The sequence below is a fragment of the Ricinus communis genome, chromosome 7 (assembly GCF_019578655.1).
Source record: "Ricinus communis isolate WT05 ecotype wild-type chromosome 7, ASM1957865v1, whole genome shotgun sequence".
Lineage (NCBI taxonomy): Eukaryota > Viridiplantae > Streptophyta > Magnoliopsida > Malpighiales > Euphorbiaceae > Ricinus > Ricinus communis.
The window spans coordinates 23,981,153-23,994,080 of NC_063262.1; the positions used below are offsets into that span (position 1 = coordinate 23,981,153).

At 29.7% G+C, this 12,928-nt stretch overlaps 2 protein-coding genes across 2 annotated transcripts; one reads left to right on the forward strand and one right to left on the reverse strand.

Annotated features, from left to right (window-relative positions):
• Window positions 1–678: 678 nt before the first annotated feature.
• LOC8266714 (putative receptor protein kinase ZmPK1) lies at window positions 679–3,302 on the reverse strand. The gene has a single exon (XM_025158671.2). The coding sequence runs from the start codon at window positions 3,289–3,291 to the stop codon at window positions 748–750; it is 2,544 nt and encodes an 847-aa protein (XP_025014439.2). The 5' UTR covers window positions 3,292–3,302; the 3' UTR covers window positions 679–747.
• A 5,665-nt stretch (window positions 3,303–8,967) lies between these two features.
• On the forward strand, window positions 8,968–10,339 carry LOC8266713 (adherence factor). The gene is made up of 5 exons (XM_015723792.3): window positions 8,968–9,229; window positions 9,359–9,484; window positions 9,591–9,692; window positions 9,787–9,843; window positions 9,957–10,339. The coding sequence occupies exons 1-5, from the start codon at window positions 9,133–9,135 to the stop codon at window positions 10,226–10,228; spliced, it is 654 nt and encodes a 217-aa protein (XP_015579278.2). The 5' UTR covers window positions 8,968–9,132; the 3' UTR covers window positions 10,229–10,339.
• Window positions 10,340–12,928: the final 2,589 nt, after the last annotated feature.

A 12,928-nucleotide genomic window follows, 5' to 3' on the forward strand; every position in this document is an offset into this window, starting at 1 on the left:
GATACCATGTTACAAATGAAGGAATAACATTATGTACATAACCAAAGTAAGCTTAACCTAAAAACAAAGGAAAGATGACTATTTATACTCTAACATAGAAATAACTATACTACCCTTACAATAAACATTTAATTACAGTGTTTAACAGCTATCACTCCCACTTATAATATACATTTCTAACACTTCTTTTATTTTTCTTCTAATAATCCATTCTATAGTGCGACTAACTATAAAAAGAAAAAATAAAAAGAATAATGAAGTTATACTAAAAATTTTGAAGAAGTTCCACAAAACTTCCGTCTAATACACTCAAAATTAATTATATTAATTTTGGATACTAAATTTAAAAAATTGGTGATTCTTATCTAAGTTTTGTATTCTCACCGTAATTGATAGAAAGGTAACACAGATTATGAGTATTTTATACTTTGACATTAAACGATTAACATACACTCATTTGTTTAAAATTAATAAATATATATCGAGCATTTATCAATTTTATATATAAACGAGGATATACATTAAGTTTTGACAATTTTTTTAAATAAATAAATAAAATTTTTTATTTAAATTATATATATATATATCACAAAAAATAAAAAAATCATACATATTTTAAATATTTTATATCTTAATATTAAATGGTTGATATATAATTTATTATTTAAAATTAATAAGTAATCAACTGTCAATTTGATTTGATGTGTAAGTCCAAAGTAAGAAAATTTATAAATAAACAATGACTATCTAGAGATAGTTCTGATGATGGAGAAGAATCTGGACGACTTTGCTCATGGTAGGTCTTGCATCACTGTCTTCCTCCACACATTGTAAGGCCAATGTAACAAGAGTTTCCATTTCAACTCTGTCATTTTCTCCTTCCAGCATAGGATCCACAATCTCTTCAATCCATGATTCTCCTCCATTATTCTTCTTGTCTCTTACCCATGTCACCAATCCTCGCTGCTCTTTCTCTTCTCCGCCATTACTGCTCACTCCCATTGCAGGACTGCACTTCCCTGTCACCATCTCCAAAACAACAATCCCATAGCTGTAGACATCCACCTTTGACGTGATGCGCATGTTCAAAACCCATTCAGGAGCCATGTACCCTCTCGTTCCTCTTATTCTTGAAAAGCTAGAGATGTTCGAGTCATCATGGCCTGATCTTTTTAGTAGCTTGGACAAGCCAAAGTCCGACACTTTCGGGTTGTAATTTGAGTCCAGGAGCATGTTTGGAGGCTTTACATCACAGTGAAGTACCCATTCCAGGCATTCTTCATGCAGATAAGCTAGCCCTCTTGCTGTGCCTAAGGCGATTTCGAACCTTTTTCGCCAATCTAGTGCATTGGAGAAAAGATTATCTGCTAAAGACCCATGCTCCATGTACTCATATACCAGAAGCCTATGCTTTTTCTCCGCACAATAACCCCAAGAATCTATCAAGTTCATATGATTAAGCTTCCCAAGAGTGCTTACTTCTGCTAGGAATTCAGCTTCTCCTTGGTCAGCTATATTCAGTCGTTTGATTGCTGCAATTCGATTATCGGGCAATTTGCCTCTGTATACTGTTCCTCCTGCTCCTCTTCCAACTTCTGAACTGAAATTTTGAGTTGCCTGTTTCAGTTCAGAGTAGGTGAATCTTTTGAATCCTGTTATTGCAACTTGCTGGTAGCCTTGAGAAGCATCATTTGAGTCCTTATGGGAACTGATCAAGAAACACCAAACTAAAAGAATACAGAATATCTCAACTCCTCCTAAACCAAAGGCAAACCAGAACAGCAACTGCAGTGTTCTATTTTCAAGTCTTTCTGGGTAAGTTCTGTACAAAGGCCTCACAATATCACTAGAGCAATTCAACCCAAATCCCGAATTATCCTCTTTATCAGAGAAAAAACCATTTTTAGGGAATTTTACATAGAAATCTCCATCGTAATCTGGTGAAACATACCCGTTTAGCAATGAAATCTTGGGATAGCAAACTGTAGGAATAATTGTGTGCTGGATATTATTAATCACAGAAAAAAGAGACCACTGATTTCCTCCAATGTACCTGTACTGGAATCCTTTGCAATTGCACAATCTCAAACATAAATTCTCACACTCTTCCAAGGTGTAACCAGGATACACTTCATGATCATTTCCATAAAAATCGGCATGCATGAACTTAATGAAACTAACCTGGTCTGAACTGTTGTCACAGGAAAGATTGAATTCCGGTTCGCAACCATAAGACCAGTCAGTAGTATTCTTTAACTTATGACCTGGAAGGCAAGAACATTTTCTACCAGAAATTGGATCATAGTTGCATATACTATTAGGTCCGCAAGTTCCATGAATCATACATGATTGAGACAGGGCTTGCCATGAAATAACCCAAGTTTTGTTGTTTTCGTTGTCCTCTTCCCTACTGTACAATCGAAGATTGCCATCAAAATCAAGTGTTAGTCTTCGTTGAAGTCTCACTCCATAATCTCCTGATAGAAAAGAAAACTTGTCGGATGAAGTAAACTTGCCTAAAGTATCAAGAAAGGCGAGTCTGCTGCGATTGTAAGAGAATCTCCCTGTTGCCCAGCTCACAAGCCACGGTTTTGGCCAATATATACTCGAGACCTCTGGACTGTCATATAGAAGACGAAGAAGATTATCATTGTTGAAAAATAGCTTGTAAAAACCAGAAGAAAGATTTGTTCTGCTTCTTGACGAGACAAGCTGCATGTCTTTGTTAAATTGTTGTAGGGGAAGAAGAGTGTCCGCCGGTGAACCAAAGCTTTGCCAGAGAACAGCACCCTTCACAGTATGCAGAACAAGATTGCCAGAGTCATAAAGGGTTAGCTCTGTTGACAAAAGAGAAGCAGTTTTGACGGACCAAGCAATGGATTTATCAGCATCTGTCAGGACAAGATTTCCATTTTGTTGCAGCCGAAGCTTTGAACGTTTGCCATTAACCGGATAATCACGATTTGCCGTCCAAACGACGGTACAACTGCTACTAGTAGAACTCCTACTGCAAGATGGTTTGCTGAACCACACAGCAAAGCAGTAAGCATTGTCGCCGACAGGGTAAAATCCAGCGGAGAAAACGCCAGTTTTTGAAACAAGAATGTCCTGCGGATTCTCTACAGAAAGAGACGAGCCTTCCTTCAAGGCAGAATCAGATGTTGCTGAAGAAGAAAAATGAGGCGATGCTACGAGTGCAGTTATCGACAAAACAAACAAGGAATTAAGAATATCCATACTGAAGTTTCTGAAAGTGGAAATGAAAATACAGAACAGACGAGCATACTTCATATAAGACTAAAGCAAGCAGAAGTAGACAAATGGAGAAGTAGGTGGTGTTGAATATTTAAAACACTGCAAATTATTACGAAAAGAAAAAATAATAATAATAATATAAAAAGACTTTGGAATTTAAGAAGGTTGACAGGAGTTGGATCACATTCAGGAGGAAAACGTTTTATTTATCATTCAGGCATTATGAGGAACAACATTGTTAAAGAATGAAGTTAAGGTTACTTTTAGTTTTAGTACGTCCGAATATGACATCAAATATTCTGCTTAATGCATACAACGCGGTTACTGGGATGATTCCATCCATTGAAACTAAACTAGGTTTACAACATACATATTAATTTATTTATTTTAAATAATTAAATTATATTATCAATAATTAAATGTTAAAATTTAAAATATGCATGTATGTACATATATGTTATGATAAATTTAATATAAATTTAAATAAACATCATTACAATTTCAGCTATTAGTTATCAAAATTCGACGGCCAGTCGTAGGCACCAACTTGGATTTTAATGATTACTGATTGGATTCCGACCACTCATTGTCGAGTTGAAGTGACTATAATCGAATTCTAGTAATTGGCCACGTGCATCACGACTGCATAAGCCAAAGTAAACGAAAATTTTATAATTACATTACACATCTTTTTTATTATAAGCCAACATAACAATAACGGAATACTAATTAGATTATAGACTTTTTTTCTAAAAAATTCCTAAATTTTATATTGTTATCTAATTTAAAACTAATTTTTAAATTTTATCACTAATTTTAATATTAATTTCAATTTTAGCATTTAGTAAAAATTATCCGTCAAATTTGCCGATGTTGCATGAATTTCAGTGGAGATAAAAAAGTAAAATTAATATTATAATTAATTATAACTAAAATATAAGCATGCAAGTAATAAAATTAATTTTAGTATTTTATATATCTAATATGCTTAAATGATAATAACTTAGTAATGCAAGTGTTGACTCGGTTTTTCTTTTTTTTTTTTTGCTAGAGTTTACATAATGTTAACAAGTTTAATTAATAATCTTAGTGAATGCTAAAATTGAAATTATTATTTAAATATAATATTGAAATTAAAAATTTAATATACTATATTTTGATTTTGATAACGAATGCAAAGTTAATATTTTTTTTGTCCCAATTAAGCCTATATATATTATATTAACTCTATTATGTGCATAAAAGAAAATAGATCATGAATACAATTATTTTAAAAAAATATTTTTACTTAGAGCATCTCTAACAATATTTTTATATGTCTTTCCATTAACTTATAAATAATTAGCTCTTTTTTAACTTGTTTTAAAATTTGTGAGTATTCTAATGATATTCTCTATTTTACTTTTGAATTAACCTTTTTATTAATGAAGTAAAGAAAGAAAGAAATAAATAAGAAGGAAGAATATGACTCTTAAGGAAAAAAAATGAAGAAACTAAAAGAATTGAATAATATAATATATTTAAGAGCCACTTAAAAAAATTTGATTCTTAAGTCATTTAAGAGAAAAATAATAATTTAGGAAGTCTCTTTGAAGTTTAATTTTTACATACACTCTCTATAATAGAAAATAAAAATGATTTTAGAGTTTGTTAGAAATGCTCTTATACATCATTTTGGTGATTAAATATAATAAAAGAAAGCGATAAATATTTACTCATAAAGTCTGATATATTATATTTTATCAATTGTATATTAATTATCATATTTTATTAGTTCATTTGAATTAATAAATGATTTAATAAGTTTAATTATAAGAAAAGACTAGTAAAAGTAGACTAAATTATCTTCTATAGATATTATAAAATTTATTATACTTATTTCAACACAATGATAAAATAAAATAAAATAAAAATTCATTAATGTTGCATTTGATATATAAAAATGATAAATAATATTTTTTTTATTTTTTAAAAATATAGAATGGTGAGAATACTAGTTTATGAAGTTTTAAAAATATATTAAAAATTTCACTATTTTATTATATTTATATTAACAACCATTCTATTGATCTATCCTTAACTTTAACTAAAACATCAAATTTGCCTTTGAAAATTTTACACGCGTCCTTTTGTTCTTGTACCTAATTTGAAAATTTTACACACGTCCTTTTGTTTTTCTTTTACCCTTGTACCTTCAAACAAATTACCACCACCAGCCACTATACCATCTATGCCACTATTTAATTTTATTTTTTAAAAAATAATCAGTAAACTACTATATTAATATATTTTTATTTTAAAATCTAGAGTATCTTTTTTATCATTTTAATATATTATAAATATAATTATTAGTAAATAAATATCAAATTGTACTACACAGATAGCAAATATGACACAATAATTGAAAAAACAGTGGTTATTACATGTCGTGTTAAAATGTCTTAATGGTATTATACAATTTAACCATTATTTACTAATTATTAATATTCATAATATATTAAAGTGACAAAAAATACACTATAGATTTTAAAATAAAAATATGGTAAATTACAAATTACCTTAATGGAATTTCTTTTTATTTTTTTAACATTTTCTCACATCTTTCTTCTATACTAAAACGCACAAAAAAAGGAAGAAGAAAATCAACATTACCATTTGAATAGACAGTCATCGCCGCTGCACACTGAAGAGATCACCCAGCACTGGTCTCATCACTGAAAAGTTTATTTGATAATAAAGGAGTGGGAAAAAATCAGAATCCATTAATTAAAATTAAAAAGATAAATTGGTGAATGGAAACTTAGTATTGATTTATATTTTATATTTATTTATAGGAGTTCTAATGATTATTTAAAATGTGTTCCTGTTAAATCGTTAATGGAGTGATATACATTTGAAACTAAAAAGGGGAAGTTCTTTACTTTAAAAACCTGGTAAGCGTAGCATGGTTAATTTCTATTTATGTTGTTTTTAGATGACGGTGGCAGCGGTGGTCGTCATTGTCATAGTGAAAATGGTGGCGGTCTTGTATTAACGATGGTCGATGACGGCGACAGTACAGTTGAATGAAATTAATTGTTTTAATTTTTGTATTTACTTGATATTATTTAATATTTATGTAAGGAACATAATAAAAGAGAAGAAGTTGCCGGTGGGTCATGATTGTGAAAGCAGAATGGTTTTACTTTTCTGTTGATTACATATTCCTGAATTCCTTAATTTTCCTTTCCGAGAAAAAAGAGAGAAAAAGAGCTGTCATGGGGAGAGACGGTGGAAGGGTCGCCACAGGTCGGTGTAAAACCAAAACCAAACCAAACCGCTTCAATTCAGCTCCGAACTGTGGGCACCGGTTTCCCTTTAGATGAAACTGCGACCGCCGTTTCGGTTTATAAATGTAAAAATAAAAAATTAATTAAGTTGGTATTGAATAAATAACTAATGTAATAATCGTATAATTAGTTATATAAATAATTCGTAATAATTGTATATTTTTATTTTTAAATTTTTTGTAAGAACAGAAATGGTAAACCAGAAACAACCAGTTTTAATGAAAATAGAATTGTGAACCGATGATTTCTGAACCGTAGCTACCACTGAGGGTTCGTTCTTTTAATAGAAAATTAATGTTGAAAATACAAGCTCTAAGAATCTTATAAAAGTCTGTTATTTTTTGAATAATTTAAGATAGGAATTTGAATTCTTAAGCAACCGAATGTTATAAAATTTTATTTTTTCAAATAGTCTTCTCTTAGTATTAAAATTCTAAAGTTTAAGGGAATATGAATATAACTAAGTCTTTTAATATTATAATATATATAAAAATAAAAATAGAGAGGGAATAAATAAATTTATTAAAAAAATTTATGACTAATGTTATTAAAATTAATCAATTTAACATTATTTAATAGAAAATATAATACATATAGAATAGCAGTATGCAAATAAATTTTATATAAAAATGTGAATTTAAAAATTATAAAAAGATTACAATAAAAAAAATAAAAAAATAAAAAGTACTAAGAATTTTACATTTCTTCCTAGCTGCATGGCTTGTAGTAGATATTTAGTTGATTGCTTTAGGTATTACCATTTTCGACTGCTCTATAGTTGATAGTAAAGGTCGTGTAATTAATACTTGAGCTAATATTTTCAATCGTGCTAATCTTGGCGTGGAAGTTATGTATGACCGTAATACTTGTAACTTCTCTCTAGACTTAGCTGTTGTCGAAGCTCCATCTATAAATGGATAAGACTTTGGTCTTAGTATGCGTGAGTTCTTGAAAATAAAATAAAACAAGGAGCAATAGCCAATTTATTGTTTTATTGAGAGGGTTGGTATTGCTCCATTTTTTAGTATTTCTTTTAGTAATATATAAAAAAAGTTTGGATGAATTGCAATGTTGATATTGACCCCAAAAAAAGACAGTAGGTACAGCTAGTCTGTGAACAGCCAACCATCATACTGTGAAAATTGGATAGGTTCAATCTATGGTTATTGGACCTCCTAAAAAGATTTACTAAATTCATCAAATTGTCTCAAAGAATCAAAACGACAAGTTATTAATGGAATTCCCTGTTAGCTCTCTCTGTAAGATATTCATTTGAACGGGGGGGGGGGGGGGGGGGCTCTCAAATATATCATAAGCTAAATCCATGCTGACGATTAACCAACCTGCAATGAATATATATATTAATTTTTGAGACTAAAATTTGTTTGATATGTGTGCTTAATTTTTGATATATAAAATTATTGTCTTGATATGTGTATTTATTTTTAATACACAAGATTCAAGTTTAGGTGCAATTTTTGTAGTTTTTTTAATTAATTTATTGATTAATAAGTACACTACTAATTAAACACTCATTCTAATTATAAGAAATAACATATTAATAATAAATTAATTTTCTAATTAGATAATAACTATTCTAAAAAATAGCTTATTAATTACATTTTCAAATATTATATTCACTAATAAATTAATTTTTAAAATATCAGTTATATTGATGATATTAATTTATATAATATTAGAATTAACAAATAAATATTTTAAAATTATTTTTATATTATTACATTAATAAAATATTAAAAAATATTAAAAATAGTTAGTTTACTATTATTTTTAAAATATTATATAATTAATATTAAAAATTAAAAAATTATTAAATTGTATCTATAAACTTAATTTTATAATCAAAATAATAATAACGGTCGTGCAATACACGGATATGTCCATGTGATTTTAACGTTGAAGTTTTTGCTATGTTAGTAAATTATGGTTGATAATTTTATCCAAGGCTATTGAAATTAATGTCAAAATACATTGTTAATATTGAAAAATAAAAAGTATATGGTAATTTTTAAAAACACTTGCAAAATATAGGATTTATTTAATAATTTAGTTTGTCTATCGTATATACTTTTAAAACTTAATTTTAACCAAAGAAAAATAACTTTTAGATCTTAATTATGAAAAATAGTAAATCTTAAGAAATTGGAAAACCATCTATCATCCCTAAAATTTTGAACAGAGACGGTTGTTAGATCTATAGCAAGTTATTAAATGATGAGGCATGTTATGCTGTTGTTCCCTCTCTGCAACGCAACCATGATTCAGACCCCTTACATGTCATGGGGACTAGAGAGCTTTCTTGCCAAGTTTTTGTTGCCTAATAAAGGAAAGAAAATAATAATAATAATAATAATGAATGAAGAATCTGTTCTTCTTGATTTTCAAGTTAAGAAAGCAGGGAATTAATGCCACTTTTCACTTCTAGTTACCGTTACTTCACAAGCTCACTAAAGCCACACTCTGTCGTTAGTCACAGCTTTTTTTTCTGCTTTCAAATCATACCAAACCATGGAAATACTTCTGATGTATGTTTATATATATTGATACGTGTATAAATGTTCTGCTTAGGCATACAGCCAGAGAAGTAGGCCATTTGAATTCAAAGAAAAGGAAGAAGCCAAAAAGTGAGTTCATTTACCTTAATTGAAATTAATGCTTTTGATGTGGGTTCCTCTTCTTGTCTTCGTTGATAGTTTCATGGGAAGTTGTAATTATTTAACTTGTGTTTTCTTTTCTGGGATTTAATTTTCAAGTGTATCCAAGGGTCAGGGTTAGGAAACAAGAACAACAACAAGAAGAAGAAGAATATGAACTTTCTCCACCGAAGGAAAATGGAGCTTTGCTATTCTTGAAGATTATTGAATCTCTAGCTCTGCAAGGTTATGGCCATGTAAACTCTTGTTTTTCTTTTTTCTGAAAGTTCTTTGCTGTTTCAGAATAAAGAATTGCTAACTCCTGTGTGTGTGTTTCTTGTACTTCTTGCAGAGAAGGAGAATCAAAGTTTGTCACCACCAGCAGCTTCAACTACCAGAACCACAAAGCCTAATGTTTCAGGTTTAGCAACACCACCAGTTTCTGCCTCTAAAGGTTGAATCTTTTATCTAATCCTTGTTAGTGATACTTTCTGTGCCTGTTTTTCATAATATTCTCGTGAAAATCCTACTTGTTTGTTGCCCAACAGTGAAGAACACCAAACCTCAACCAATTTCGCGTCCTCGAGCAGTATTATCCAGTCCTGGTATATAACTCATACTCGCCAGTATTGTAGTTGTTATGTTAAAACTCATTATTAAGCTGGTACTATGATCGAAAGCTTGATGTCTGAGGCATCTGCCCCAATTGTTTTCTCAGCTAACGATGGCATCATAGGAACCAGAAGCAAAGTAAATAAAAGTGGAAGATCTTCGGGTTTGAGAAAGTGTAATTCTGAACCAAAGAAGCCAACCCAAATCCAGGATATTGCTAGTCAGGCTAAAACAGAGAGGCATATGGCAATTGGGAACATCAGAAAAGGATCAAAGCCTCTTTCCAGTGCCGCATGCAGTTTTTCTAATAACAAGAAGAGAGCACTTTCCTCAAGGATTGGCGGTTCAAATCCAAAGAACATCTTAGAGCAGCAATGATATACTCGTCGCTGCCACTTGTTTACTTTCTCATGCTTCTCTAAATTTTGAAATTTTTTCACTGTTTCGAAGGCTTATTTATTTCCTGATTGTATGGCTAATTTGCATAAATTTTCGCTGCGTAAAGAAATTCGTTACTAGTAATTGTTCAAGTAAAGTTTAAAGGGAAAAAGTGTATTTTTGGCCCCTAACGTTTACTGCGAGGAGCCTTTTGATCCTTAAACATTCGTTTTGTCCAATTAGACACTTAATCAATATATTCAAAAGTTGGATCCCACGGTATCAGATCACCCATCTTCTTCTTCCTTCCTCATTGCCTTTATTTCTAAGAAAACACTTATTAAACTAAATATATTTAAATGTAATAGAAACCTAAAACTGGAATTTCTCAACTTCCTTTTGCTCTTCTTCTTCTTCTTTTCAATATCAGCCACCCTGCCCGCCATTAACAGCATCAAATCTATATTCTACAGTGGCCACCAACTTCATTACCCATCACTTTGTGATTTGTTGTTTATATCCTCGCGTAATTCGATTTTAAAGAGCAAGAACCAAAAGGTAAAGTGGATAGTCATCAACCTCTCCCTTCTCTATCACGCTCTCTCTCGTTCTTCACCGCCAATAGATTTACTTTTCCATTGCTATATTCCTCTTGACACACTTGAGAAATTTGAAATTTTTTAATGAATTATTCAAATTGAGTTGGGTTTTTTTTTTTTACTCTGCATATAAATGAATACACATGTGAAATCACCTCCGAAAACTTAAGTCTTCGTCAAATTCCTTTCTTGGTTATATGAATCACTGCTTACAATGTTGAACTGGGAATTCATAGAAAGATGGTGATTTTTATACTAATAATGGTGATTTCTCTTTATTTTTCTTATCAATATGACTAGTGACCCAAGATTTCAATAAAGTGATAATCATTGTCAATATTTTTAATATTTTGCTGTTTCAAATTCTTTATATCTATATCACATGGGTTTGCTTCTACTTTGGGGCTTAATGGTCATTGTTGTTTGCAATAATATTTGAACATAATAGTAGTATTCAACATGTATAATTTTGTTTTTTTTGCAAGCCCAATTAGTTATATATTCTTAATGTACATATATACACATGGGATGAGAAAAAAGAGAGCATTAAAGATAAAGATGAGGAAGGAAGATGGGTGATATGGCAGTAGACCTGTTCATGGGCCTGAGTATCCGGCCGGTACGCACTTTTTAGACCGGACTTGGACAACAATTTTTGAGTACAAACACGGCCCGACCCGATGTTTAGTTTAATTAGTAAAAAAAATTGTCATACCTAACACTTGAACCTATGACCTTCAACTTATAATTAAATGCTAATATCACTTAACTAATTACTATTTTTGTTTATAATTTTATTGTTATTAATAATATATTAATCAAAATAAAACCCTAAATCTAAATATAACTACAATTTGCGACAGATTTAATAACTGGTCGGGCCGGGCCGGGCTTTTTAAAAAATTTCAGGCTCGGGCTTGGACTCAGAGATATCAAAAAATTCTCGGGTCTGGACGGGCTCGAGTTTGTCCAAAATCAAGTCAGGGTCAGCCCATAAACAAGTTTATATGGCAGTGGGAGGTCCCACTTTTAAAAGAACTAATTAAAAGAAAAAAGCAAATTGTCATATCATGAATATTTATTTTTCATATTTATTTTTCTGTTTGACGAGGGGAATCGAACCACCCTTGACGATCCGAGTGTTTCTAGAATTGTGATACAGTTTGATTCTAAATAAAAATCTATAAAAAAACTAGACTTTGTATATACACTATTAAAAAATTAAACATTATGAAGTTTGAGTATTTTTATGTCTAGTAATTAAAGATTAAACATTTATTTTCAGTTCAATTTTTAAATTTTTTTATTTGATTTCTTATTTTAATATGAATTTATTTGTAACATTGGGAATACTTATGTGGTTAAAGATGTATGTTTAATTTCACATGACCAAAATAAATAAATTCACATGATCAAAACAAATACTAACTATAAGATTATTTAATGCATTGATGGTAATTTTGAATTTCTAAAAAAAACCTCACTTCCTTTTACTTCCAAACACACAAATATGTTTGGTTCAGAAATTTGATGTAATTGATAATTGTTTCTAATTGAATCGCTAATTAAAGCGTTCGGTAAAAATTAAGAAACAGCAGCTGATGGCTGATTTAGTCCTAATCAGTTGCTGATTATATCAGCTTTATTTTATAGCTTTTCTTATCAGCTGATAGCTTATTTGATTTTTTATTTATTTGGACACTATTATCGTTATTAAACTTATTAACAATAACCTATTTTAAATTGATCTCATATAATTAAACTTTTATATTTTAAAATAAATAATTATTATTTTGAAATTATTTTTAATAGTCAGATAATTATAATATTTAAAATTATAATATTTGAAATTAGAAATTATTATTAGTAGAATTTAAATTTAAATTTCTACTTTTAAAATATTTTTTTTAAATATTTTTAACAATAAATATAATTGAGCTAAGGAAAATTAACTATTTTAATTATTATAAGTTATTTTTATTAATTTGTATCATTAAATATAATATAATAAAATAGAATATATTTAATAAATTATACCATCAATGGTCACTTAAACGGCAATCGCTAATAAGATTCTACCAAACAGTTTAACTTATTAGCT